Source organism: Phyllobates terribilis, unplaced genomic scaffold, assembly GCF_046119375.1.
Source record: "Phyllobates terribilis strain yellow unplaced genomic scaffold, ASM4611937v1 Scaffold_120__1_contigs__length_5212024, whole genome shotgun sequence".
Classification (NCBI taxonomy): domain Eukaryota; kingdom Metazoa; phylum Chordata; class Amphibia; order Anura; family Dendrobatidae; genus Phyllobates; species Phyllobates terribilis.
The window spans coordinates 1,048,442-1,074,829 of record NW_027362880.1 but is presented as its reverse complement, the minus strand read 5'-3'; the positions used below and the strand labels follow the sequence as shown (position 1 = coordinate 1,074,829).

At 41.8% G+C, this 26,388-nt stretch overlaps 1 protein-coding gene across 1 annotated transcript in view; it reads right to left on the bottom strand.

Moving 5' to 3' along the window:
- LOC141201648 (uncharacterized) overlaps positions 1-12,317 on the bottom strand; it is a 46,574-nt gene extending 34,257 nt beyond the window's left edge. The window contains exons 1-6 of the mRNA XM_073663673.1: positions 12,173-12,317; positions 11,864-12,043; positions 11,657-11,780; positions 11,480-11,577; positions 11,191-11,281; positions 4,961-6,516 (exon numbers count right to left, since the gene is read on the bottom strand). Of these exons, the coding sequence (XP_073519774.1) occupies positions 4,961-6,516; positions 11,191-11,281; positions 11,480-11,577; positions 11,657-11,780; positions 11,864-12,043; positions 12,173-12,250 (2,127 nt within the window). The 5' untranslated portion in view covers positions 12,251-12,317. The remainder of the gene's footprint in view (positions 1-4,960; positions 6,517-11,190; positions 11,282-11,479; positions 11,578-11,656; positions 11,781-11,863; positions 12,044-12,172) is intronic.
- Positions 12,318-26,388: the final 14,071 nt, after the last annotated feature.

Sequence of the window (26,388 nt, the reverse complement as noted above, 5' to 3'; positions counted from 1 at the left end):
AATATGTGGAATTCCTGAGACTTGGACAACAGGTTTGTTTTTTTTTTGCCTGATCCTGTTCTGTCCACTTCTATGGAAGCAGTGGTGTAATGTCTGACCCTGCTCTGTTCACTTCTATGGGAGCAGTGGTGTAATGTCTGACCCCGCTCTGTTCACTTCTATGGAAGCAGTGGTGTAATGTCTGACCCCGCTCCATCCACTTCTATGGGAGGAGTGGTGTCATGTGTGACCCCGCTCAGTCCACTTCTATGGTTGCAGTGGTGTCATGTGTGACTGTGCTCAGTCCACTTCTATAGGAGCAGTGGTGTAATGTGTGACTCCACTTCGTCCACTTCTATGGGAGCAGTGGTGTAAGGTGTGACCCCTCTCGTCCACTTCTATGGGAGCAGTGGTGTAAGGTGTGGCCCTGCTCCATACATTAGAAACTGTGTATGTAATTCCATCCTGTATGATACACTCTGCTGAGCTCAATATCTAATCCCATAATGTGATACACTACACTTAGTCCTGTATCTAATCGCGCATGTGATACAGTCCACATATCCAACCCCAGTTTATGATACAGCGAGCAGCACCATCAGGATCAGCTCTGCCGGTCGTCCTCAGTGACACTGTACTTGTCAGTATCACTGGCGGTCACTAACAAAATGTGCGATACTCTCCAGACCAGTGTATCTAATCCCGTCATCGTGTGCATTACGCCCTGGACTGGACTGATGTATCTAATCCCGTCATCGTGTGCGATACACCCTGGACTGATGTATCTAATCCCGTCATCGTGTGCGATACGCCCCGGACTGGTGTATCTAATCCCATCATGTGATACACTACACTGAGTCCTGTATCTAGATATGTGTAGTGTATCATGTGCTGTGAATAATCCCACTGTGTGTAACACTCCGCGTATTGTTATGGTAATTATTTATACTTTGCTTTGATTATTATGTTAGACAATTAAATCTACCTATATATTTTTGATAATTTAATATTTTAATATTAGCCTTATAAGTGTTACTCATAAAAGCGATAACACGGCATTGTATGAAATATAGAGCTGTCTTCGTGTTAAGCTTTCCTTAGTTTTTAAAAGTATAGTAAATTAGACAGAGCTAGCTTTCAAGCACGACTGTTATTTCCAATTAAAATACTTTCTTTCTTAGGTAATGTTCGCCACCCCTGTCTTCTGGGGGTGTAATAAATACTTGTTGCTTGGGTTCTGAGGGCAGACTAGAATTATACTCTCAGACATTGGCTGTACGTCATTTTCTTTCTCCGATGCATCGTATTTATTTATTTAATTTGAACCAAAAATGGCAGAAGATAATTATCTCAATCCAAATTCATGGAAGGGCTACCACGACAGTATCTAACCCCAGCGTATGATACAGAGAGCAGCACTAACAGAAGTGGCGCTGCCGGCCGTCCTCGGTGACACTGTACTTGTCAGTATCACTGGCACTCACCAACAAAATGGCTCCACACTGTGATCCTAAACGTCATCCTCTCTTATCCTGTTACAAACACCCAGAAAGGGAGTAGAGAAGCGACATGACACACATGAGAGCAGACCCAGCCCACATTTACTGCAGTCGTAATGTGAGCTAGTTGTACACTAGGTTTTCATGGCAAATTTCAGCAGCTCTTCCCCCTAGTGTTTAAAAGTGGAAATACCAAACCTTGTTACATTTTTCATATTTTACTTCATTAAAAACAAATAATATTTAAAAAAAAATCAAAACATTAATACTTTACATTTTTTTAATTGTTTACATTTTTTTATGGCACCTTCCCTTTAATCATCTAATTGCTGTAGTTACTATAGACAGCAGCATCTAAGGAGTTAAACGGTCATGGTCGGTTCCAACACTGATTGTGGCCAATGCAGCAAGTTGTCAGCTATAGTGTACAGCTGGATTGTCACCTGTTGGAGGATGCTAGTCTCTTATATCTCAGGTCAGTAAAGACATATTGGTGGTCATTAAGGGGTTAATTATCTTATATGTTTTTGTACAATTTGTCAATAACATATATAGTTTCTCCCCATCTGAGTCATTTTTGATGGTCAACAAAATTTGATTTTCCAGTAATTAATTTTTCATTTTTCACTCTCTTGGTATGAGAATGACTTCTCCCGCTGTGGGATTTTTGATGTTTAAAGGGGTTGTCCAAGTAGTGGACAAACATTCCACATGTTTGACCCTAAAATAAAAACAATTATTGACAGAAATAGTTCACTTTCTACCAAGTGAGATAGGAGATCATCCTGAAGTCCGCAGTAAAAATCTGTTTATTTTGTTTAACAAGGAGACAAGTGAGATACTCAGCAGGTCGTCTGACGCTAATTCATTCCGATCAAGCTTATACAGGCAATGCAAAATATACACAATCAGATATGACAGGCAGTTAAAACTAATACTCGCTGCCGACTATAGATAATATTCTAAGCATACTGTGTTTCAAAAGATACGGTTACAGCTTCTACACATACAGTGGTGTGAAAATGTTTGCCCCTTCCTGATTTCTTATTCTTTTGCATGTTTGTCACTTAAATGTTTCAGATCACCAAACAAATTTAAATGTTAGACAAAGATAACACAAGTAACCACAAAATGCAGTTTTTAAATGAAGGTCTTTATTATTAAGGGAAAAAGAAAGCCAAACCTACAGGACCCTGTGTGTAAAAGTGATTGCCCCCTAAACCTAATAACTAGTTGGGCCACCCTTCGCAGCAACAACTGCAATCAAGCGTTTGCAGTTTGGCAATGAGTCTTTTACAACGCTCTGGGGGAATTTTGGCCACTTATCTTTGCTAAATTTTTGTAATTCAGCCACATTGGAGGGTTTCCGAGCATGAACCGCCTATTTAAGGTGATGCCACAGCATCTAAATCAGATTAAAGTCAGGACTTTGACTAGGCCACTCCAAAATCTTAATTTTGTTTTTCTTAAGCCATTCAGAGGTAGGTGGATTTGCTGGTGTGTTTTGGATCATTGTCCTGTTGCATAACCCAAATCCGCTTCAGCTTGAGGTCGCGAACAGATGGCCGGACATTCTCCTTCAGGATTTTTTGGTAGACAGCAGAATTCATGGTTCCATTTACCACAGCAAGTCTTCCAGGTCCTGAAGCAGCAAAACAGCCCCAGACCATCACACTACCACCATCATATTTTACTGTGGGTATGATGTTCCTTTTCTGAAATGCTGTGTTACTTCTATGTCAGATGTAATGGGACATTCACCTTTCAAAAAGTTAAACTTTTGTCTCGCCAGTCCACAGTGTATTCTCCCAAAAGTCTTTGGAGATCATCAAGATGTTTTCAGACAAAACTGAGAAGAGCATTTATGTTCTTATTGCTTAGCAATGGTTTTAGTCTTGGAACTCTGCCATGCAGGCCATTTTTGCCTAGTCTCTTTCTTATGGCGGAGTCTTGAACACTGACCTTAACTGAGACAAGTGAGGCCTACAATTCTTTGGATGTTGTTGTGGGGTCTTTTTTGACCTCTTGGATGAGTGGCCGCTGCGCTCTTAGGGTAATTTTGGTCGGCCGGCCACTCCTGGGAAGGTTGACCACTGTTCCATGCTTTTGCTATTTGTGGATAATGGCTCTCACTGTGGTTCGCTGAAGTCCTAAAGCTTTAGAAATGGCTTTATAACCTTTTCCAGATTGATCGATCTCAATTACTTTTTTCTCATTTGTTCTTGAATTTATTTGGATCGCGGCATGATGTCTAGCTTTTGAGGATCTTTTGGTCTACCTCACTTTGTCAAGCAATTCCTATTAAAGTATTTTCTTGATTGAGAACAGGTGTGGCTGCAATCAGGCCTGAGTGTGGCTAGGGAAATTTAACTCAGAATCCCAAAGATGTGATAAACCACAGTTAAAACATAAATTAAGTGGGGTGTGTGTGTGTGTGTATATGAGTATGAGTGGGGCCTTTTTTTACACAGGGCCCTGGAGCTTTGGATTTCTTTTTCTCTTAATAATAAAATACCTTATTTAAAAACTGCATTTTGTGTTTACTTGTGTTATCTTTGTCTAATATTTACATCTGATGATCTGAAACATTTAGGTGAGACAAATATGCAAAAGAATAAGAAATCAGGACGGGGCAAACACTTTGTTTTACACCACTGTATCTCAGAATGTTAGATGCTTCTGACCGCAAAGAGCATGACTGAAAAGTAGACAGGTTATGATCTTTTGATAAACCTATATTTCTATAACTAAGGATTCAAATCTCTATTAATGAACACACTGAATATATACATAATGGATAAACAATATACTTATTACAAAAATTATTATAAGAATTATACAAAGCTCCCATACTTGTGCCGTTCCATCGGTGTCAGCACTTGTGTTCCCGGGGCTCAGGTCAGGTTATTACGCCATGTGAGCCCTGAGCCCCATCAGCGCTGGTGTCATATTTAACGAGGCCAAACATGAGGAATGACAAAGCATTGTCCAAGTAGAGGACAACCCCTTTAACAATCGAAAGCAGAAAAAAATCCAGCTTCAATGATCCTCTAAAAACATTGCTTTATTGCGTAAATATCAAAAACCTGAGATAACAGCATGGATTTTACTACCCCTAGAGGGGAAAATATTTTCTAGCAGACACGTTTCAGACAGTAAGGTCTTTAGTCATTGAAGCTGGATTTTTTTCTGCTCTTGATTCGTACTCCTGCTGCCCTGCTGGTTTCCTGAGCTTTGGATTCCTCAATGGTTGAGCTGATTTATTTTGTTTTTTTTTTTCTTAGTAACCCCTTTAAGAAGATACAATTTTCGCTTAAAACATTTCCAAAATTCTGAACATGAAAAGGCTTTTCCCCTCTGTGGTTTCTATGATGTTTATGAAGAATTGATTTCCATGTAAAACATTTCCCACATTAAGAACATGAAAAAGGCTTCTCCCCTGTGTGAGTTTTTTGGTGACTCAAAAGAGATAATTTCTTCACAAAACATTTCCCACATTCTGAACAGGAAAAAGGCTTCTCCCCTGTGTGGGTTCTCTGATGACTATAAAGCCCCGATTTCTGATTAAAACATTTTTCACATTCTGAACAGGAAAAAGGCTTCTCCCCTGTGTGGGTTCTCTGATGTGTATAAAGCACCGATTTCCGGTTAAAACATTTCCCACACTCTGAACAGGAAAAAGGCTTCTCCCTTGTGTGAGTTCTCTGGTGATTAACCATAACCGATTTATGGTTAAAACATTTCCCACATTCTGAACATGAAAAAGGCTTCTCCCCTGTGTGGGTTCTCTGATGTCTATAAAGCCCCGATTTCAGGTTAAAATATTTTCCACATTCTGAACAGGAAAAAGGCTTCTCCCCTGTGTGAGTTCTCTGGTGTATAACTAAATGTGATTTTAAGTTAAAACATTTTCCACATTCTGGACAAGAAAAAGGCTTCTCCCCTGTGTGGGTTCTCTGATGTATAACAAGCTCTGATTTGTATTTAAAACCATTCCCACATTCTGAACAGGAAAAAGGCTTCTCCCCTGTGTGGGTTCTCTGGTGCATAACTAAAGCTGATTTTCGGTTAAAACATTTCCCACATTCTGAACAGGAAAAAGGCTTCTCCCCTGTGTGGGTTCTCTGGTGCATAACTAAAGCTGATTTTTGGTTAAAACATTTCCCACATTCTGAACAGGAAAAAGGCTTCTCCCCTGTGTGAGTTCTCTGGTGCATAACTAAAACTGATATTTGGTTAAAACATTTCCCACATTCTGAACAGGAAAAAGGCTTCTCCCCTGTGTGAGTTCTCTGGTGATTAACCATAACCAATTTATGGTTAAAACATTTCCCACATTCTGGACATGAAAAAGGCTTCTCCCCTGTGTGGGTTCTCTGATGTATATAAAGCCCCGATTTCTGGTTAAAACATTTTCCACATTCTGAACAGGAAAAAGGTTTCTCCCCTGTGTGGGTTCTCTGATGTATAACAAGCTCTGATTTGTAGTTAAAACCATTCCCACATTCTGAACAGGAAAAAGGCTTCTCCCCTGTGTGAGTTCTCTGGTGATTAATGAAAACTGATTTTTGGTTAAAACATTTCCCACATTCCGAACATGAAAAAGGCTTCTCCCCTGTGTGAGTTGTCTGGTGCATAACTAAAGCTGATTTTTGGTTAAAACATTTCCCACATTCTGAACATGAAAAAGGCTTCTCCCCTGTGTGAGTTCTCTGGTGCCTCACAAGATCTGATCTGTGAATTTTTTCTTGTTTAAGAAGAGTATTTCTATATTCTGAACTTGAAAATGACTTCTTTGCTTTAGGAGCAGTTTGTTTTTTAATGCTTATTTTGTAACTTCGATTTTCCTTAGTAGTCGCTAATGAATCAGAAGACAGGATCTGTTTCAAAGGATTAGATGATTGATCTTTGCTGTGAAGGGATGATGGTATATCTGGAGTAATGGCATTCACTTCAATTGTATCTTGTGTGATCTCAACCTCATGTGATTTAAAAATTGAAGATGTCAGTTGTCCTTCTGATCTCCTGGTACAGTCATCTGCCAAGAATAAAATTAAGTATTATTTGTGAATAAAATATTCTTAAATTTTTTAACATTTTTACTTAAAGTGTCTGTAAAAATGGCAAGTTGCGTAAAAAAAAAAAGAATTATTCACCAAGTCAATGACAGTTCACAGTCTAAAAGACTGTGCCCAAACCACATTTAGCATTCATGTATTTGGCATTACTATAGTGAGAAGAACCCACTTAATTTATCAGGGCACTGTGTGTTGGGTAATAAAATGGCATTTTTGCAATTTTCACTCTCCAACATCCCTGCGTGCTAATTTCCGGAAAGTGCCTGTGGAGTCAAAATAATCCCTACTCCTATAGATTAATGTCCTGAAGGTTATAATTTCCAAGATGGAGTCACTTTATAGGGATTTCTACTGCTCTGGTTTACTTTCATTTTGCCATATCAACGTTTCTGCAAATGGTGGGTCCCATTTTTTCTGGGATCTGCTCCTGCAACGTCTAATTCTGTCACCAGAAGCCTTATTCATCCTGCAGGCGGCGCTGGTGATGGAGGAGACGTCAGAACCAGAAGCTCTGGGTGGTGCAGGTTCTGTCCAGCCACTAAGATTAGGGTGCCTGGGACCTGTAGTACCATCCAGTCTGGCAGTATGGGTGTGTGTGCTGTCCAGCTGGAGTAATCTACTCCCTGCTTCAGCCAATTGGAAAGCACCACACCCTACTAAAGCTGGAAGCATATCGCTGGAAGCTGCCAGATACAGCCTTGTTCTCCTCTGGTTCAGTCCTCTGTGCTCAGCTCCCGGCTTGTGTATTTGTTTCTGTTGTGACCTCGGCCCGTTTACTGACTACTCGTTTCTTCTGATTTTGTATTTTCTCTGCCCTCCTGGTTCTGACCCGAATACCAGACTATTCTTCCCATCTCACACCACAGAACAGCAGATAACACAGTGGCCCAAGCCTAGGGGTCTCTGTGTAAGTCTAGATCCATGTAGAGGGGTTAAAGAGAATATGCCACCCCCTGGGAGATTGGAGACCTAAAGTATGGGCATACAGGTTATAGAAAAGTAGATCTATACATGCCTGTATGGCCCATAGTAGAGGTCTGCTTGCAGTGTAATGGAGTTTTATAAAATCCGTTATCACATGCTTGGCGTCCCCCGGATATCAAGAAGTCCCCGCCTATCTGCTTATTTAGCATGTTCCCCACCTCCCCTGCACGTCACAGGGACCTGTGACGTGCACTGGTCTAACTCATTTCCCGCACATGTGCAATACGACGCTCACATCAGGAACGCCTTGTTTCCTCCCGGCCCGTTTGTCTCTGCACTGCTCCGCAGTGTTCTGGTGTGCAGGCTCCCCGATGCACCAGAACACTGTAGAGACAAACGGGCCGGGAGGAAACAAAGCGCTCCTGATGTGAGCGTCGTATTGCACATGAGTGGGAAGTGAGTGACAAGAGCGCACATCATAGGGCCCTGTGACGGGGTGGGGGGTGGGGACATGCTAAATAAGCAGATAGGCAGGAATTTCTGGCCTAACTAAAGAGATAGGCGGGGATTTCTTGGTGTCCGGGGGACGCCAAGCATGTGAAGACAGATTTTATAAAACTCCATTTCACTGCAAGCAGACCTCTACTATGGGCCATACAGGTATGTATAGATTTACTTTTCTATAACCTGTATGCCCATATTAGAGGTCTCACATCTCCCAGGGGGGGGACAGATTCCCTTTAAAGAAGTTAAAGGGCTGATGGGCAAAACTGTGACTATAGACCATAACACATCTACTGAAGAACTGAAGAAATCAAGCTGAACAGGCTTCTTTAGTAAAAAAAATGAGTAAATAGTGGTGAAACCTCTCGCGGGTAATTAGAGCATGTGGTTCTTGGCAATCTAAATTATCGCTAAGTTCCAATATTTTCAGATCAGATGAGTTTCAAGAAGAAATATTAGACATTTTAAATGAACTTTTTATAATAGTGCAGAGCTGGGGTGTCTTAAATTTAGACCTCGGGCATTGTGAAGAGGTAATGGAGACCTTTTTTTAAAGACTACCAGGGAGTTACAGATTCACATAAGTGAGTCAGGCCGATCCCACCACAATCAAACTATCATACAGAATGAACCTGTAAAAAAAGACATAAAAAATATGCTACATCCTCAACAAGAACATATGTATGAGGGGAGAACTCCAACATTAACTTACACTTATTTATGGTGGACCATTGGAGCTACAATAACCTGATCAGAAGAGTGGAGAAGTATTAGTGCCCCCATTTCAGGAGAGGTTGTGCAGTAATCTGAATTCCTTAGGATGAAAACATAATGGAATTCATGACGTGAAGTGAATCCAACATACCAGGGCTTGAGTCATACCAACACATTCATGCAGGTGTGTATATTACAGTATATTACAGCCATCAGCCTCGCACAACTTAGAGATACAGGTGCTTCTTAATAAATTAGAATATCATCAAAAAGTTAATTTATTTCAGTTCTTCAATACAAAAAGTGAAACTCATATTATATAGAGTCATTACATACAGAGTGATCTATTTCAAGTGTTTATTTCTGTTAATGTTGATGATTATGGCTTACAGCCAATGAAAACACAAAAGTCATTATCTCAGTAAATTAGAAAAATTAACAAAAACCACCTGCAAAGGCTTCCTATGCGTTTAAAAAGGTTCCTTAGTCTGTTTCAGTAGGCTCCACAATCATGGGGAAGACTGCTGACTTGACAGATGTCTAGAAGGCAGTCACTTACACACTCCACAAGGAGGGTAAGCCACAAAAGGTCATTGCTAAAGAAGCTGGCTGTTCACAGAGTACTGTATCCAAGCATATTAATGGAAAGTTGAGTGGAAGGAAAAAGTGTGGTAGGAAAAGGTGCACAAGCAACCGGGATAACCGCAGCCTTGAAAGGATTGTTAAGAAAAGGCCATTCAAAAATTTGGGGGGAGATTCACAAGGAGTGGACTGCTGCTGGAGTCATTGCTTCAAGAGCCACAACACACAGACGTATCCAGGACATGGGCTACAAGTGTCACATTCCTTGTGTCAAGCCACTCATGATCAACAGACAACGCCAGAAGAATCTTACCTGGGCCAAGGAGAAAAAGACCTGGACTGATGCTCAGTGGTCCAAGGTGTTGTTTTCAGAAAGTAAATTTTGCATTTCATTTGGAAATCAAGCTCCCAGAGTCTGGATGAAGAGTGGAGAGGCCACAATCCAAGCAGCTTGAGGTCTAGTGTGAAGTCTCCACAATCAGTGATGGTTTGGGGGGCCATGTCATCTGGTGGTGTAGGTCCACTATGTTTTATCAAGACCAAAGTCAGCGCAGCTATCTACCAGGAAATTTTAGAGCACTTCATGCTTCCCTCTGCCGACAAGCTTTTTGGAGATGGAAATTTCATTCTGAAGCAGGACTTGGCACCTGTCCACACTGCCAAAAGTACCAATACCTGGTTTAAAAACAACAGTATCAATGTGCTTGATTGGCCAGCAACTCGCCTGACCTTAACCCAATAGAGAATCTATTATAGAGAATCTATGGGGTATTGTCAAGAGGCAGATGAGAAACCCCAGACCCAACAATGCAGACGAGCTGAAGGCTGTTATCAAAGCAACCTGGGCTGCTATAACACCTCAGCAGTGCCACAGGCTGATCGCCTCCATGCCACATTGCCGCATTGATGCAGTAATTGATGCAAAAGGAGCCCTGACCAAGTATTGAGTGCATTTACTAACATACATTTCGGTAGGCCAACATTTCGGATTTTAAAAACATTTTTCAAGTTGGTGGTATAAAGTATTCTAATTTACTGAGATAATGACTTTCGTGTTTTCATTGGCAATAAGCCATAATCATCAACATTAACAGAAATAAACACTTGAAATAGATCACTCTGTTTGTAATGGCTCTATATAATAGATCCCTCTGTGTGTAATGGCTCTATATAATATATGAGTTTCACTTTTTTGAAGAACTGAAATAAATTAACTTTTTGATGATATTCTAATTTATTGAGAAGTACCTGTATATCATGGCACAGGTGTAATGCTTTTTGCATAGTTAATCGCAATCCTGTATGAAGTTAGTCGGTTTTAAAAGAAATTGAAAAGTCAGGATAAAGGGAAACTTGGTTGTTAATGTACAGAAATTCACACTTGACCCTCATTGTACATTTAATGTTTTCGATCATAAAAGTAAAGTTTGGCCAGAAAGACTGGACCTGGTCCTGTAGGGACCATATGAGGACATTCAGCAGCACAGAAGGGAGAGAAGGTAGATTCATCCAATAAGATATCAGGGATCTAGGAAGCCAACAGCATCATTACCCTCTGCTTTCTCTTACAGGCCCATCATAATATTTTCTTCAAGTGATTTTCTAACTTGTCTGTACATTCTACATACGTTGTCATCTGGTTCTGTAGTTTACAGATCTGAGGAGGTAAGGGTCAGCGTCTTCTAATTTCAGTTGGTAGGTGGATCCTCCAGGTTATAAGTTCAATAGAAAAGGGCTTTCAATGCTCAAAATCATTTGAACAGTTTTGGGTGGAGGAGAATGTTGTGGTCTAGAGGTAAATTGGTGATCACACAATTATGACATGGCCGGACTACACCACCGATAAAGCAGCCACAGCCGGTGACTGAGATGAATCTGTGACTTCTCTGCATTTAGTGGTTACTACTCACCTGGGAGGTTATCTGTAGGAATCATCTCTTTACACAGCTCATCACCCCTCACATATGTCTCTGTAGTATCAATATGGGTCAGATCTTCACCCTAAAACAAATATTGTAAAAGTCACAGACAGATGGAGAAGTCCCATCTATGATCAGCTCTAATCCTGCCATCTCCACCGTTCTCATTATACAAGTATAAAACATATAATACTGGTAGATAAAACAAGACTGAGCACAAGACCTTCACAGCCGTCTACACATCATAGGGGAGATCTCATGACACCCTCTCTCCATCTACCTGATGATCCCGAGGAACATTGGGATCTTCTTGTTCACAGTCCTGTGGAAGAAGAGGACGGGGACATCTCTCTGGTGTTGTCCTCTTACTGGATAGATCTGGAGGAAACACATACAGGGACTGAATTAATTCTTTACATACAGATAATTATAGGCCGTGTGTATTTAGTCCTATTACCTGGTGATGCGAGGGGCTGGGGAACCTCCATCATGATGTCCTTGTACAGATCTTTGTGTCCTTCTAAATACTCCCACTCCTCCATGGAGAAATAAATGGCGACATCCTGAAACCTTATAGGAACCTGACACATACAATGATACCGTCATCCCACCGATCCCTTCATAGCGTTACTGTATAATATCACAGCATTCCCAGCAGTGTCACCTCTCCAGTCAGCAGCTCAATCATCTTGTAGGTGAGTTCTAGGATCTTCTGGCGATTGATGTTCTCATGCATCAGGGGGTGAGATGGAGGCCCAATGATTGGGCTCTGGGGTCTCACCCATCCCTCAGACACAGGGTCCTGACAGCGCTCACTAGAGGTCTTCTTCACTACTGTGTAATCCTGGTTATGGAGAGACACATTAATAAATCTCCCTCCAGACATTTCCAGAGTCCTCACCTCTCCAGTTCTGTCCATCTGTTATTCCCATAGATAAGAATGATGTAATGTGATGTCATCAGAATCTCTCACCTCTCCAGTAAGCCGGAAGAGGATCTCTAGGGTGAGGTGTAATATCCTCTCCACCATCTTGTCTTTGTCCATTTCCATCTTTGATGGATAAATCAGGAAAATTCTCTTGTATAGAAGATTTTACTGAGAGGATCCGAAATTGTAGAGACCTGAATGAGAAGATGATGAGCCTATGTAACATCATAAAAATCCTGTGTAATAATACAATTACTGGAGATAATCAGGGAAACATATGAGGAGATTTATAATTTTACAGTATTTAGTTTTCTTCTTTACATCTACTAATAAAACCTATATACACTGCTCAAAAAAATAAAGGGAACACTCAAATAACACATCCTAGATCTGAATGAATGAAACATTCTCATTGAATACTTTGTTCTGTACAAAGTTGAATGTGCTGACAACAAAATCACACAAAAATCATCAATGGAAATCAAATTTATTAACCAATGGAGGCCTGGATTTGGAGTCACCACCAAAATTAAAGTGGAAAAACACACTACAGGCTGATCCAACTTTGATGTAATGTCCTTAAAACAAGTCAAAATGAGGCTCAGTAATGTGTGTGGCCTCCACGTGTCTATAGGACCTCCCTACAATGCCTGGGCATGCTCCTGATGAGGTTGCGGATGGTCTCCTGTGGGATCTCCTCTCAGACTGGACTAAAGCATCCGCCAACTTCTGGACAGTCTGTGGTGCAACGTGACCTTGGTGGATGGAGCGAGACAGGATGTCCCAGATGTGCTCAATCGGATTCAGGTCTGGGGAACGGGCGGGCCAGTCCATAGCTTTAATGCCTTCATCTTCCAGGAACTGCTGACACACTCCAGCCACATGAGGTCTGACATTGTCCTGCATTAGGAGGAACCCAGGGCCAACCGCAACAACATATGGTCTCGCAAGGGGTCTGAGGATCTCACCTTGGTACCTAATGGCAGTCTGGCTCCAAAGAAATGCCACCCCACACCATTACTGACCCACTGCCAAACCAGTCATGCTGAAGGATGTTGCAGGCAGCAGATCGCTCTCCACGGCGTCTCCAGACTGTCACATGAGCTCAGTGTGAACCTGCTTTCATCTGTGAAGCGCACAGGGTGCCAGTGGCGACTTTGCCAATCCTGGTGTTCCGTGGCAAATGCCAAGCGTCCTGCACGGTGTTGGGCTGTGAGCACAACCCCCATCTGTGGACGTCGGGCCCTCCTACCACCCTCATGGAGTCGGTTTCTAATTGATTGTGCAGACACATGCACATTTGTTGCCTGCTGGAGGTCATTTTGCAAGGCTCTGGCAGTGCTCCTCCTTGCACAAAGGCAGAGGTAGCGGTCCTGCTGCTGGGTTGTAGTCCTCCTACGGCCCCCTCCACATCTCCTGGTGTACTGGCCTGTCTCCTAGTAGCGGCTCCAGCCTCTGGACACTACGCTGACAGACACAGCAAACCTTCTTGCCACAGCTCGCATTGATGTTCCATCCTGGATGAGCTGCACTACCCGAGCAACTTCTGTGGGTTGTAGAGTCCGTCTCATGCTACCACGAGTGTGAAAACACAGCCAACATTCAAAAGTGACCAAAACATCAGCCAGAAACCATTGGTACTGAGATATGGTCTGTGGTTCCCACCTGCAGAAACACTCCTTTATTGAGTGTGTCTTGATAATTGCCAATAATTTCCATCTATTGTCTATTCCATTTGCACAGCAGCATGTGAAATTGATTGTCAATCAGTGTTGCTTCCTAAGTGGACAGTTTGATTTCACAGAAGTTTGATTTACTTGGAGTTATATTCTGTTGTTTAAAAAGTGTTCCCTTTATTTTTTTCAGCAGTCTATTTTAGGCCACAGACAACAAGCAGTTTCTTCCTTGGAGTCTGCAGCTGAACAAGTTTCTCATAGACTCATCTTCCATAATGCTAATTCTCGTCTCACTTATGGACACTAGAATCGGTATTAGCAATACTGCAGGAGATATTCATTACACGTGACATGAGAAATAACTACTTCATGAGGAGGACGACATCTTCATTTTCTACTACGGCTCTAGAAACATATTGGGCCAGAATCCGTCACCGACTACATCACCAACAGTCGTCTATATGAAGGTTTCCCGTCTTCCCCGTACTGTAATCTTGTATCATATGATTTCATGGCTGATTCACACACAGAAGTTTGAGGCTTTTATACACTGTGTTCCAAATTATTATGCAAATAATATTTTCTCAGATTTTCCCAAATTACCTATATGAATTGCAGTCATTGTAATTTTCCAGTCAAATAACTATTAGAGTACAATTGAAAAGTTTTTGTATAAACTGCCTATGATAACAGTATATTTTTAAAAAAATTAAAAACTCAAACTGCACTCAAAATGCATGTTCCAAATTATTATGCACAGCAGAGTTTTCAACCTTTTCATTTTAATAAAGAGCAAAAAAATGGTCATTTTTGAAATTATAAGCATTAGCAGGTTATTAGAAACTGAAATCAAACAGTTTTCAACTCAAAACGTTATTCTAGGTGATGTTACATTTGCACATAGGACCCCTTGTTCGAAAGGAGCTTCTGAACTCTCTCGTCCATTGAATTTGTCAGGTTTTGGATGGTTTCTGCTTCAATTGTTTTGCATGAGGACAGAATACCCTCCCAGAGCTGTTGCTTAGATGTGAACTGCCTCCCGCCATCATAGACACTCCTTTTAATGATGCTCCAGAGGTTCTCAATGGGGTTGAGGTGAGGGGAGCATGGGTGGCACACCATAAGTTTGTCCCCTTTTATGCCCATAGCAGCCAGAGATGCAGATGTGTTATGTGCAGCTTTTTTGTTTACACAAACATCATGGACAGAAATTATTTGATACCAAAGTCTCCATGTACATTGTTTTATGGTGTTTATTTCTTGGCTTAGGCTTTCCTATGTTACAAGAAAGACACCAGCAGAAATAGTAAAAACATGCAAAAAGCACAAGACAAGTTTAAGGGCAACGGGACCAAATACTAATGAAATGTATGTAATGTTTTAACTTTGCAGTAAGTAATAAAAAATGCCTTAAAACATTCTCTCTCATTTGGCAAATATTAAAAATTATGGTAAATTATGGTAATCCTAATTGACCTAAAACGGGAAAGGTTTATTCTGATTTCATGTCAGGTATTGAGAAAAACATGCATATGTGTCTTTATATAGTGTATGTAAACTTCTAGTTTCAACTGTACATCAAGAGAATGTCAAGAGTGTACAAAACAGTCATCAAAGCAAAAGGTGGCTACTTTGAAGAACCTTTTTGTTAAGTATATAATTCCACATGTGTTAATTCATAGTTTTGATGCCTTCAGTGTGAATGTACAATTTTCATAGTCATGAAAATACAGAAAAATCTTTAAATGAGAAGGCGTGTCCAAACTTTTGGTCTGTACTGTAGCTATAAATATATACTGTATATCTGGTGGAGTCATATCTCCCGACTCTGCAGACCGCATGCCGCTGCTGTACTTGGCAGGCACGGACCAGATGGAATGGAGATTAATGAGGAAAACTAAAGTCCAAAGGCAAAGTTTTCCACACTAAACAAGAACTTGATGAGAAGTATATACATCAGATAGCAGGCACAACACTTTATGAATGTTTCTTCTGCATTATGCAGAGTCAGGAACTTTCTTGTTACATTTGGCAGTACATAACTTTTCTTACAAGCTACATCAGTGCAGCAAACCATTATGGGAAGGCTTATCATCCCCAGTGGGGACCATACGGGTCAAGATGTGTGCCTCTGAGAGCTACTCACAGCTTCCAGTTGATTTGTGAGGACCTCACTGGCTGAGGTGCATCGGTACAACTCCACAGTAGTAGTCTCAAAGTACATTCGATGAGGGCCACACACTACTGTGGCACTGCATCTTCAGCTCTCCCTAGGAGAACTCATGTCCCAGTTAGGCAACACTGTAGCTTTCTCTCTAGTATAGACAATGGTTTGTTTAAATTCTGTTAGTCTAAGATAAGGAATCCTTCCTTAACTTAATCACCCTTTAATTAGTCCTTCTGCCACCAATGGCAAACCTTTTAAGGTTGGCCTCCTGATCTGAGATAAGGGCCTCATCCTGCTCTTTTTCTCCACTATGCTCCATGCCTGGAATCTGGATTCCCACTGCCATTATATCTTTCCTTTCCTTCAGAACGTACTATCTGATGTCCCACTGGCACACAACACCATATCAATTCAAGTCTTCAACCAGATAGAACAAAGGTTTGTATTTCTCACTTACTTATCCCTATCTGACTCATCAACAGGATTTTGTTCTCCTGTGTGCCCAAGTAGATCAGAATGAGGGCTCTCACACAGTAAGATGGCCCCTCAGCACCTCCACAGTATTATGGCCACAACAGCCTGCTACACAAAATGAGGAATTCCACTCAGTATGAGAGCTCCCCCAGTCCTTCACGTAATATAATGCCCACACAATTACTGGTATTTAAAAACACACACACACACACACACACACACACACACACACACACACACACACACACACACACACACACTACTCAACCAACACCATTCCCGAGGTGCGCTGCTCCGGTCTCTGCAGTGTGAGTTTTGAGTATCCATACTACAGGTGTGATGTAGTGACGTCATCTGCACCAATAACAGAGCTAAATGGGTATTTATTAATTACCCATGGGCTACTCAGTGGGGAGGATGGTACCAAATTTGTTAGTGTAGGGGGCAGTACAGTATTGTGGGAACCCCCCATCAAATTAAAATCTTAAACATATTATATATATATATATATATATATATATATATATATATATATAGCAAAAAAGCAGTAGTATTTACCTGCTCAGTTCTTCAGACCTAATGAACTACCAGGATGCAGCAAACCCATATAACAATGATGGAGAGACCTGAGGTTGTGGGTTGTAAGTAATCACCTAGTCAGGTTAACGATGCAACAATATTTTATTGATCCCAACCATGGCAATAAAGCAATTCCAGGTAAATGGCCAAAATACAGTTCTCTCAGTCCTCAAGTTCCCAATCTGGGTTCAGAAGTTCCACTGGCTTTGTATAAGGCCATACTCATTGTCTCCCAACTTTTGGTTGGCCCACAGATTTTGTATCTCCAGCCAGTATAGTCTGTAGCCACAGTCCATGATCCTCTAGACGGCACATAAAACGATGAAAGCACAGGTATCCAATAGCAGCAGTCCTTTTTAGAATGTGTAAATCCAAACAACATAATCCATAATGGTAACATGTTTATCAATCCATCCTCCCAAGTTCACGGTCTCCATCCTCTTCCTTCAATCCTTACACACAACTCTTCACTAAAGCATGTCTCCACTTTCTTCCACTGGGATCAGTCCCCTCCCAGGTCAGAAGTGATCACACCCTCCCCCTTAAACATTCACTGTTCGCTCAAACAATGAAGAATATTCTAGAAGCCTTCATCTGAGACTGCCTGTAAGACCCCCTGTGGTGACGGCTCCACTGTGTCTCAATCTACACTCACGTAATGAGATTATTGGCTGTTGCAACAATGGACTCCTGTGATAAAGATGAGATTAGTGGAATGCTGGACATTTTAGAAGTGAATCTTACATACTGACAAGTAAGCAGAACTATATAAAACATAACAAGTAAATCACTAATAATACACAATAATAATATTGACAAAAATGGTGGTCCGTTGCTGGAAAAGTATCATAGTCTTTAGTAAGTGGGCAGCTCCTCATATACCTCCCCCACTTTTTCAGCACGGACACAAATGTAAGAGGTCTCGCCTTTGTGATAACGAAACCTTGTATTATCCAGTTTCCTCAAAGCATATTCCATGTCGTCCTTGCGAATATACTCCACAGTCCCCATTCCACCCTGGTATACGTCAGTGTAATAGACATCTCCAGCTTCTCTCATATGGTCTTTCAGATCCTGCCAACTTCCCGATGGGGGAAGCCCTGAGACGATGACTCTGTATTTAGTTCGCTGGATCAGGGATCTGTCCCTTCCACGGGGTCCTCCATATCCTCCCCCTGATCCCCAGTTTGTCCTGGGAAACTCCACACGTGCCCGATGAGCACCAAACTTGTATTCATTGTGACCAACCCCAGAGTGCTGACACCCAGTTAGGGGGATGGTCACTTGGCGGCCTGGTAAAGGGAGCTCTGGGGGAACAGTATCTGAGCTGACCAGGGTGAGGGTACATCCAGTGTCCCGATGTCCCTGGACCTCCTCCCTGATGCAATTTACCTCCCACAGATTACATTCCTTCATTGTGACAGTCATTGCACTTTGTGTATTACTCACCACAGGTGGGGGGTTAGTCTGCAGATAGTGCCGCTCCCTCTCGGCTGAAGCAGTGAGAACCGGTCTTTGGCTTTGGGTTACCACATTGGCCCAGTTGCACACCAATCCTCGTCCTAGGTTGTGATGTGGGCTAGAACATTCCCAGCATTCCCTGGCAAAATGCCCCATGTGGCCACAGTTATGGTAGTTTAGCCCTCCTCGCCCCAACACAGACCGAACTTGGGGGTTTGGGAAACCTCCCCCTCTTTGTGAAGTACAAAATCCCTGCAGTTCCTCATCTGGCTGGTCCATGGGTTTCGATGGCCTCCCTGTAAAATCCTGTTCCTGACTCACTGGGGCTGTACTTCCACGTTGCCCTAGTCAATTAGCAGACCAATCATCAGCCAATCTTGCAGCCTCATCCAGGCTGAGTGGTTTTCTATCTGCCACCCATTCTTTTAAATTACCTGGGAGCTTTGACATAAATTGTTCCAGCATGACTATATCCATTACATGTTCTGCTTCCCGTGCCCTTAGTCCTTCTATCCACCGAGTGCATGCCGTACATAGTGTATTAGCAAACTCCCGATGCGTCTGTGCAGCGGGCTTGTCAGTCTCCCGAAACTTCCTCCGGTAGGTTTCCGGTGTTATGGCATACTTCTCTAGTAATGCACTGCGAATAGTAGAGTAACATCTCTGATCCCCAGAAAACAAGTTATTAAAAGCTTCTCTTGCTTTTCCTGTCAGGCCAACACTCAAAAATCTGGGCCAGTCACTGACTGATACCTCATGCAGCATACAGAGGTTCTCAAATAACTGGAGATGTTCGTCAATATCCGAGGTGTCCTCATTGAACTGTGGTATATCCCGGTACCTTAAAGATGCGGGCTCCTCTCTCCTGTTATCCACTGTCCTCTCCAATGGGGCGGGTTGGGGTACTGCTACATGCACACCCAGATATTTTCTTAACACTGCCGCCCGCCCTATTTCCGTAGCCCGATCTTCTAGCGCGTCCAGCATCCGCCTCAACTCAGTCGGTCAATCCTCCACCATCTGGATGACAGCCCTGACCTCCTCATGTGGTTGTTCCTGGTCCCAATCGGCCAAGCGTAGCATTAGGGTCGCCCGATTGTCCTCCGGCAACCACTGTAGATCTCTCTCAGAGCAAAAGGCTCTCAGCTCCTCCTTCTTGAGCCTCTTGTAGATGGAGTCTGCCATTTCTTCTGCCAAGTCACCTCTCAGTAACTTTCCCTGGTATGCTGTCCAGAGATAGGTGATCCCACCGCTTGCCACCACTTGTAAAGATCTGATGTTGTGGGTTGTAAGTAATCACCTAGGCAGGTTAACGATGCAACAATATTTTATTGATCCCAACCATGTTAATAAAGCAATTCCAGGTAAATGGTCAAAATACAGTTCTCTCAGTCCTCAAGTTCCCAATCTGGGTTCAGAAGTTCCACTGGCTTTGTATAAGGCCATACTCACTGTCTCCCAACTTTTGGTTGGCCCACAGATTTCGTATCTCCAGCCAGTATAGTCTGTAGCCACAGTCCATGATCCTCTAGACGGCAGATACAACGATGAAAGCAAAGGTATCCAGTAGCAGCAGTCCTTTTAAGAAAGTGTAAATCCAAACGACATTATCCATAATGGTAACAGCGGCTATACAGGTGCAATATACTGATGAGACAATCACTCACAACCTACCATTTCATGGAGGGGGTGACTGCTTAGTATTAGAATTGCACATGAAATGGCTTGCATAGGGCGTTGTTCACACCTGGGTAGTGCACAGTATCCGGCTTACAGCCAATTAGTTACACCCTTACTATAAGATTAGGCGGGGCATCCGGTACTATCTAAGTGCACCCCATGAGAACAGACACCCTAGTCTACAATGCCACAACTGATGGGCTTGGCTGCACCCTGGAATAAAAAAGTGCAAAAATGCATATATATGACGTATTGGCCGATATTTTGGCCAAAATACGCACGCTCGTAATCAGTGTCAAGGGTCCTCATGCTTATGAGTCCCTACGCTAAACATAAAAAGCAAAGCCACAATAAGAAGAATTAATTTTTTTTTTTTTCTTGAATTTTGGGGGAATTTTAATTCTTCTTATTGTGGCTTTGTTTTTTGACCAAAAAATAAAAAAAGTTATGGCTGTGGGAAGGGGAGCAAAAAAAGAAAATGCAAAAATGGAAAATGGCCCGGTCATGAAGGGGTCAACACTACCAAAATTACAAGCTCAATAGCTTGTTGTGGATGTACTGTATATAATCAGATGTAAACAATGAATGATTGATACAGTCACTACCTTACCCAATCCTGTACCTAAACTAAGCTGATGCTGCCTAGAAGAGGAGGTTGGCACCCTAAGGAACGACAATTGTGTCCCTCAGAAGCCCTATAGAATGTATAATTAGCACATACACACTATATTATACAGTGGGGAAAAAGTATTTAGTCAGCCACCAATTGTGCAAGTTCTCCCACTTAAAAAGATGAGAGAGGCCTGTAATTGACATCATAGGTAGACCTCAACTACGAGAGACAAAATGAGAAAACAAATCCTGAAAATCACATTGTCTGATTTGGAAAGAAATTTTTTTCATATTTTGGTGGAAAATAAGTATTTGGTCAATTACAAAAGTTCATCTCAATACTTTGTTATATATCCTTTGTCGGCAATGACAGAGATCAAACGTTTTCTGTAAGTCTTCACAAGGTTGGCAAACACTGTTGCTGGTATGTTGGCCCATTCCTCCATGCATATCTCCTCTAGAGCAGTGATGTTTTGGGGCTGTTTTGGGGCTGTCGTTGGGCAACACAGACTTTCAACTCGCTCCAAAGGTTTTCTATAGAGTTTAGATCTGGAGACTGGCTAGGCCAGTCCAGGACCATGAAAAGTTTCTTAAAAAGCCACTCCTTCATTGCCCTTGCGATGTGCTTGGGATCATTGTCATGCTGAAAGACCCAGCCACGTTTCATCTCCAATGCCCTTGCTGATGTAATGAGGTTTGCACTCAAAATTTCACGATATATGGCCCCATTCATTCTTTCATCTGCATGGATCAGTAGTTCTGGTCCCTTGGCAGAGAAACAGCCCCAAAGCATGATGTTTCCACCCCCATGCTTCACAGTAGGTATGGTGTTCTTTGGATGCAACACAGCATTCTTTCTTCTCCAAACACAACGAGTTGTGCTTCTACCAAACAGTTCTACTTTGGTTTCATCTGACCATAGAACATTCTCCCAATACTCTTCTGGATCATCCAAATGCTCTCTAGCAAACTTCAGAAGGGCCTGGACATGTAATGGCTTAAGCAGCGGGACACGTCTGGCACTGCAGGATCTGAGTCCCTGGCGGCGTAGTGTGTTACTGAAGGTAGCCTGTGTAACGTTGGTCCCAGCTCTCTGCAGGTCATTCACTAGGTCCCCCCCCCCCTGTATGGTTCTGGGATTTTTGCTCACCGTTCTTGAGATCATTTTGACCCAAGGGGTGAGATCTCGTGTGGAGCCCCAGATCGAGGGAGATTATCAGTGGTCATGTAAGTCTTCTATTTTCTAATTATTGCTCCCACAGTTGATTTCTTCACACCAAGCTGCTAGCCTATTGCAGATTCAGTCATCCCAGCCTGGTGCGAGGCTACAATTTTGTTTCTGGAGTCCTTCGACAGGTCTTTGGTCTTCACCATAGTGGAGTCTGGAGTGTGATTGTTTGAGGTTGTGGACAGGTGTCTTTTATACTGATAACAAGTTCAAACAGGTGCCAGTACTACAGCTATGAGTGGAGGATAGAGGAGCCTCTTAAAGAAGAAGTTACAGGTCTGTGAGAGCCAGAAATCTTGCTTGTTTGTAATTGACCAAATACTTATTTTCCACCAAAATTTGAAAAAAAATTCTTTCCAAATCAGACAATGTGATTTTCAGGATTTGTTTTCTCATTTTGTCTCTCATAGTTGAGGTCTACCTATGAAGTCAATTACAGGCCTCTCTCATATTTTTAAGTGGGAGAACTTGCACAATTGGTGGCTGACTAAATACTTTTTTTCCCCACTGTATATATACAGTGGGTATGCAAAGTATTCAGACCCCTTTACTTTATTCACTCTGTCTCATTGCAGCCATTTGGTAAATTCTAAAAAGTTCATTTTTTTCTCATTAAAGTACACTCTGCACCCCATTTTGACTGAAAAAAAAACAGAAATGTAGAAATTTTTGTAAATTTATTAAAGAAAAACTGAAATATCATATGGTCATAAGTATTCAGACCCTTTGCTCAGACACTCATATTTAAGTCACATGCTGTCCATTTCCTTATGATCCTTCTTGAGATGGTTCTACTCCTTCATTGAACTCCAGCTGTGATTAATTAAACTGATAGGACTTGATTTGGAAAAGCACACACCTGTCTATATAAGACCCCACAGCTCACAGTGCATGTCAGACCAAATGAGAATCATGAGCTCAAAGGAACTGCCCAAGGAGCTCAGAGACAGAATTGTGGCAAGGCACAGATCTGGCCAAGGTTACAAAAGAATTTCTGCTTTACTCAAGGTTCTCAAGAATACAATGACCTCCATAATCCTTAAATGGAAGAAGTTTGGGACCACCAGAAGTCTTCCTAGACCTGGCCGTCTAGCCAAACTGAGCAATCGTGGGAGAAAAGCCTTGGTGAGAGAGGTAAAGAAGAACCCCAAGATCACTGTGGCTGAGCTCCAGAGATGAGGTAGAGAGATGGGAGAAAGGTCCACAAAGTTAACTATCACTGCAGCCCTCCACCAGTCGGGCCTTTATGGCAGAGTGGCCCGACGGAAGCCTCTCCTCAGGGCAAGACATATGAAAGCTAGCATAGAGTTTGCTCAAAAACACATGAAGGACTCCCAGATTATGAGATATAAAATTCTCTGGTCTGATGAGATGAAGATAGAACTTTTTGGTGATAATTCTAAGCGGTATGTGTGGAGAAAACCAGGCACTGCTCATCACCTGCCCAATACAATACCAACAGTGAAACATGGTGGTGGCAGCATCATGCAATGGGGGTGTTTTTCAGCTGCAGGGACAGGACGACTGGTTGCAATTGAAAGATACATGAATGCAGCCAAGTACAGAGAAATCCAGGATGAAAACCTCTTCCAGAGTGCTCTGGGCCTCAGACTTGGTGGAAAGTTCACCTTCCAACAAGACAATGACCCTAAGCACACAGCTAAAATAACAAAAGGAGTGGCTTCAGAACAACTCTGTGACCATTCTTGACTGGCCCAGCCAGAGCCCTGACCTAAACCTAATTGAGCATCTCTAGAGAGAACTGAAAATGGCTGTCCACCAACGTTCACCATCCAACCTGACAGAACTGGAGATGATCTGCAAGGAAGAATGGCAGAGGATCCCCAAATTCAGGTGTGAAAAACTTGTTGCATCATTCCCAAGAAGACTCATGGCTGTACTAGCTCAAAAGGGTGCTTCTACTCAATACTGAGCTAAGGGTCTGAATACTCATGACCATGTGATTTTTCAGTTTTTCATTTTTAATACATTTGCAAAAATGTCTACATTTCTGTTTTTTTCAGTCAAGATGGGGTGCAGAGTGTACTTTAATGAGAAAAAAAATGAACTTTTTAGAATTTACCAAATGGCTGCAATGAAACAAAGAGTGAAAAATTGAAAGGGGTCTGAATACTTTCCGTACCCACTCTACAGAAGGGCGAAAAATCCAGCACGAAATCCAGGTAATGTGAAAAAAATTAAAACTCCATTTATTGTGAAAAAGTTAAAACAAGACAATGGGACTTAGGAGTCACAATAACATGTTTCGAACTCAGATGTTCTTAGTCATAGTGTGACCCATATCAAAAGAAACCAAAGTAAAATTTTTAGGATTTTATTCTATTCAGTCCAGATCTGATTCAATGGATATTTTTCAGGATGTTGTGCAGCGAGAGTTAAAGGTGTTGCATTCATCTCAGAATATGGTGACTGCCAAGTGAAATGTGACCAAGAAAGAACGGATTGCCCTTCAAGAATTAAAATGTATGAAAGATCTTGTCATAAGAATGTCAGACAAGGGAGGAGTAGTAGTATTAACCCTTTCACGCCAGAGCCTGTTTTCGCCTTCATGACCGGGCCAATTTTTTCAATTCTGACCACTGTCACTTTATGAGGTAATAACTCTGGAACGCTTCAGCGGATCCCACTGATTCTGAGATTGTTTTTTCGTGACATATAGTATGTCATGATTGTGGTAAAATTTCTTCGATATGACTTGCGTTACTTTGTGAAAAAAAAATCGGAAATTTGGCATGGCAAAAATTTTGAAAATTTCGCAATTTTCAAACTTCGAATTTTTATGCCCTTAAATCAGAGAGATATGTCACACAAAATAGTTAATAACATTTCTAACATGTCTACTTTACATGAGCACAATTTTGGAACCAAATTTTTTTTGTTAGGAAGTTATAGGGGTTAAAAGTTGACCATTGATTTCTCATTTATCCAACAAAATTTACAAAACCATTTTTAGGGACCACATTTTATTTGAAGTGACTTTGAGGGGCCTTTATGACAGAAAATACCCCAAAGTGACACCATTTTAAAAACTGCACCCCTCAAGGAGCTCAAAACCACATTCCTTAAGTTTATTAACCCTTCAGGTGATTCACAGGAATTTTCGGAATATGGAAGTAAACAACGAACATTTAACTTTTTTCACAAAAATGTTACTTTAGACCAAATTTTTTTTTTTTCCCACAAGGGTAACAGGAAAAAATGAACTACAAAATGTGCTGTGCAGTTTCTCCTGAGCACGCTGATACCTCATATGTGAGGGAAAATTACTGTGGGGGCGCACGGCAGGGCTTGGAAGGGAAGGAGCACCATTTGACTTTTTGAATGTAAAATTTGCTTAAATAATTAGTGGACGCCATCTCGTGTTTGGGGAGCCCCTGGTGTGCTTAAACAGTGGAAACCCCCCACAAGTGACACCATTTTGGAAACTAGACCCCTCAGGGAACTTATCTAGATGTGTGGTGAGCATCTTAAACCCCCAGGTGCTACACAGAAGTTTATAACATTGAGCCGTAAAAATAAAATTTTTACATTTTTCCCACAAAAATGTTTTTCAGCCCCCGATTTTACATTTTCATAAGGGTAACAGGAGAAATTGCACCATGCAATTTGTTGTGCAATTCCTCCTGAGTAAGCCGATAACCCATATGTGGAGGAAAACTACTGCTTTAGCGCACGGCAGGGCTTGGAAGAGATTGCAGACACCATGTCACATTTGAAGAGTCGCTGACATACCAAAACAGCAGAAACCCCCACAAGTGACACCACTTTGTAAACTACACCTCTCAAGGAATTCATCTAGGGGAGTAGTGAGTATTTTTTAACCCTCAGGCGATACACAAACTTGTATAACATTGGGCTGAGTAAATGAAATATTACTATTTTTTTCCATTAAAATGTTGCTTTTACCCCAAGTTTGCCGTTTTCAAAAGGGGTAATAAGAGAAAATGTTACACAGCTTCTCTTAAGTACATCAATACCCCATAAGTGGTCGAAAACTACTTTTCAGGCACAATGCAAAGTTCATAAGGGAAGGAGCGCCATGTTACAGTGCAGATTTTAATGTTGTGGTTTGCTGGTGACATGACCCACTGGGAGAGGCCCTGAGGTCCCAGAACAGAAGAACCCCCCCCATAAATGACTCAATTTTACAAACTACACCTCTCAATAAATTCATGAATTCATCTAGGGGTGCAGTGATCATATTTACATCACATGTGACAGAAATTTATACCATTGGGCAGTGAGGAAAAAATAATTACATTTTTAAGACAAAAAAATTGTTTTAGCCTCAGATTTTACATTTTCACACAGGGGAAAGGGTAAAAATGGTGCCGAAATGTGTCACACAATTTCTTCTAAACGT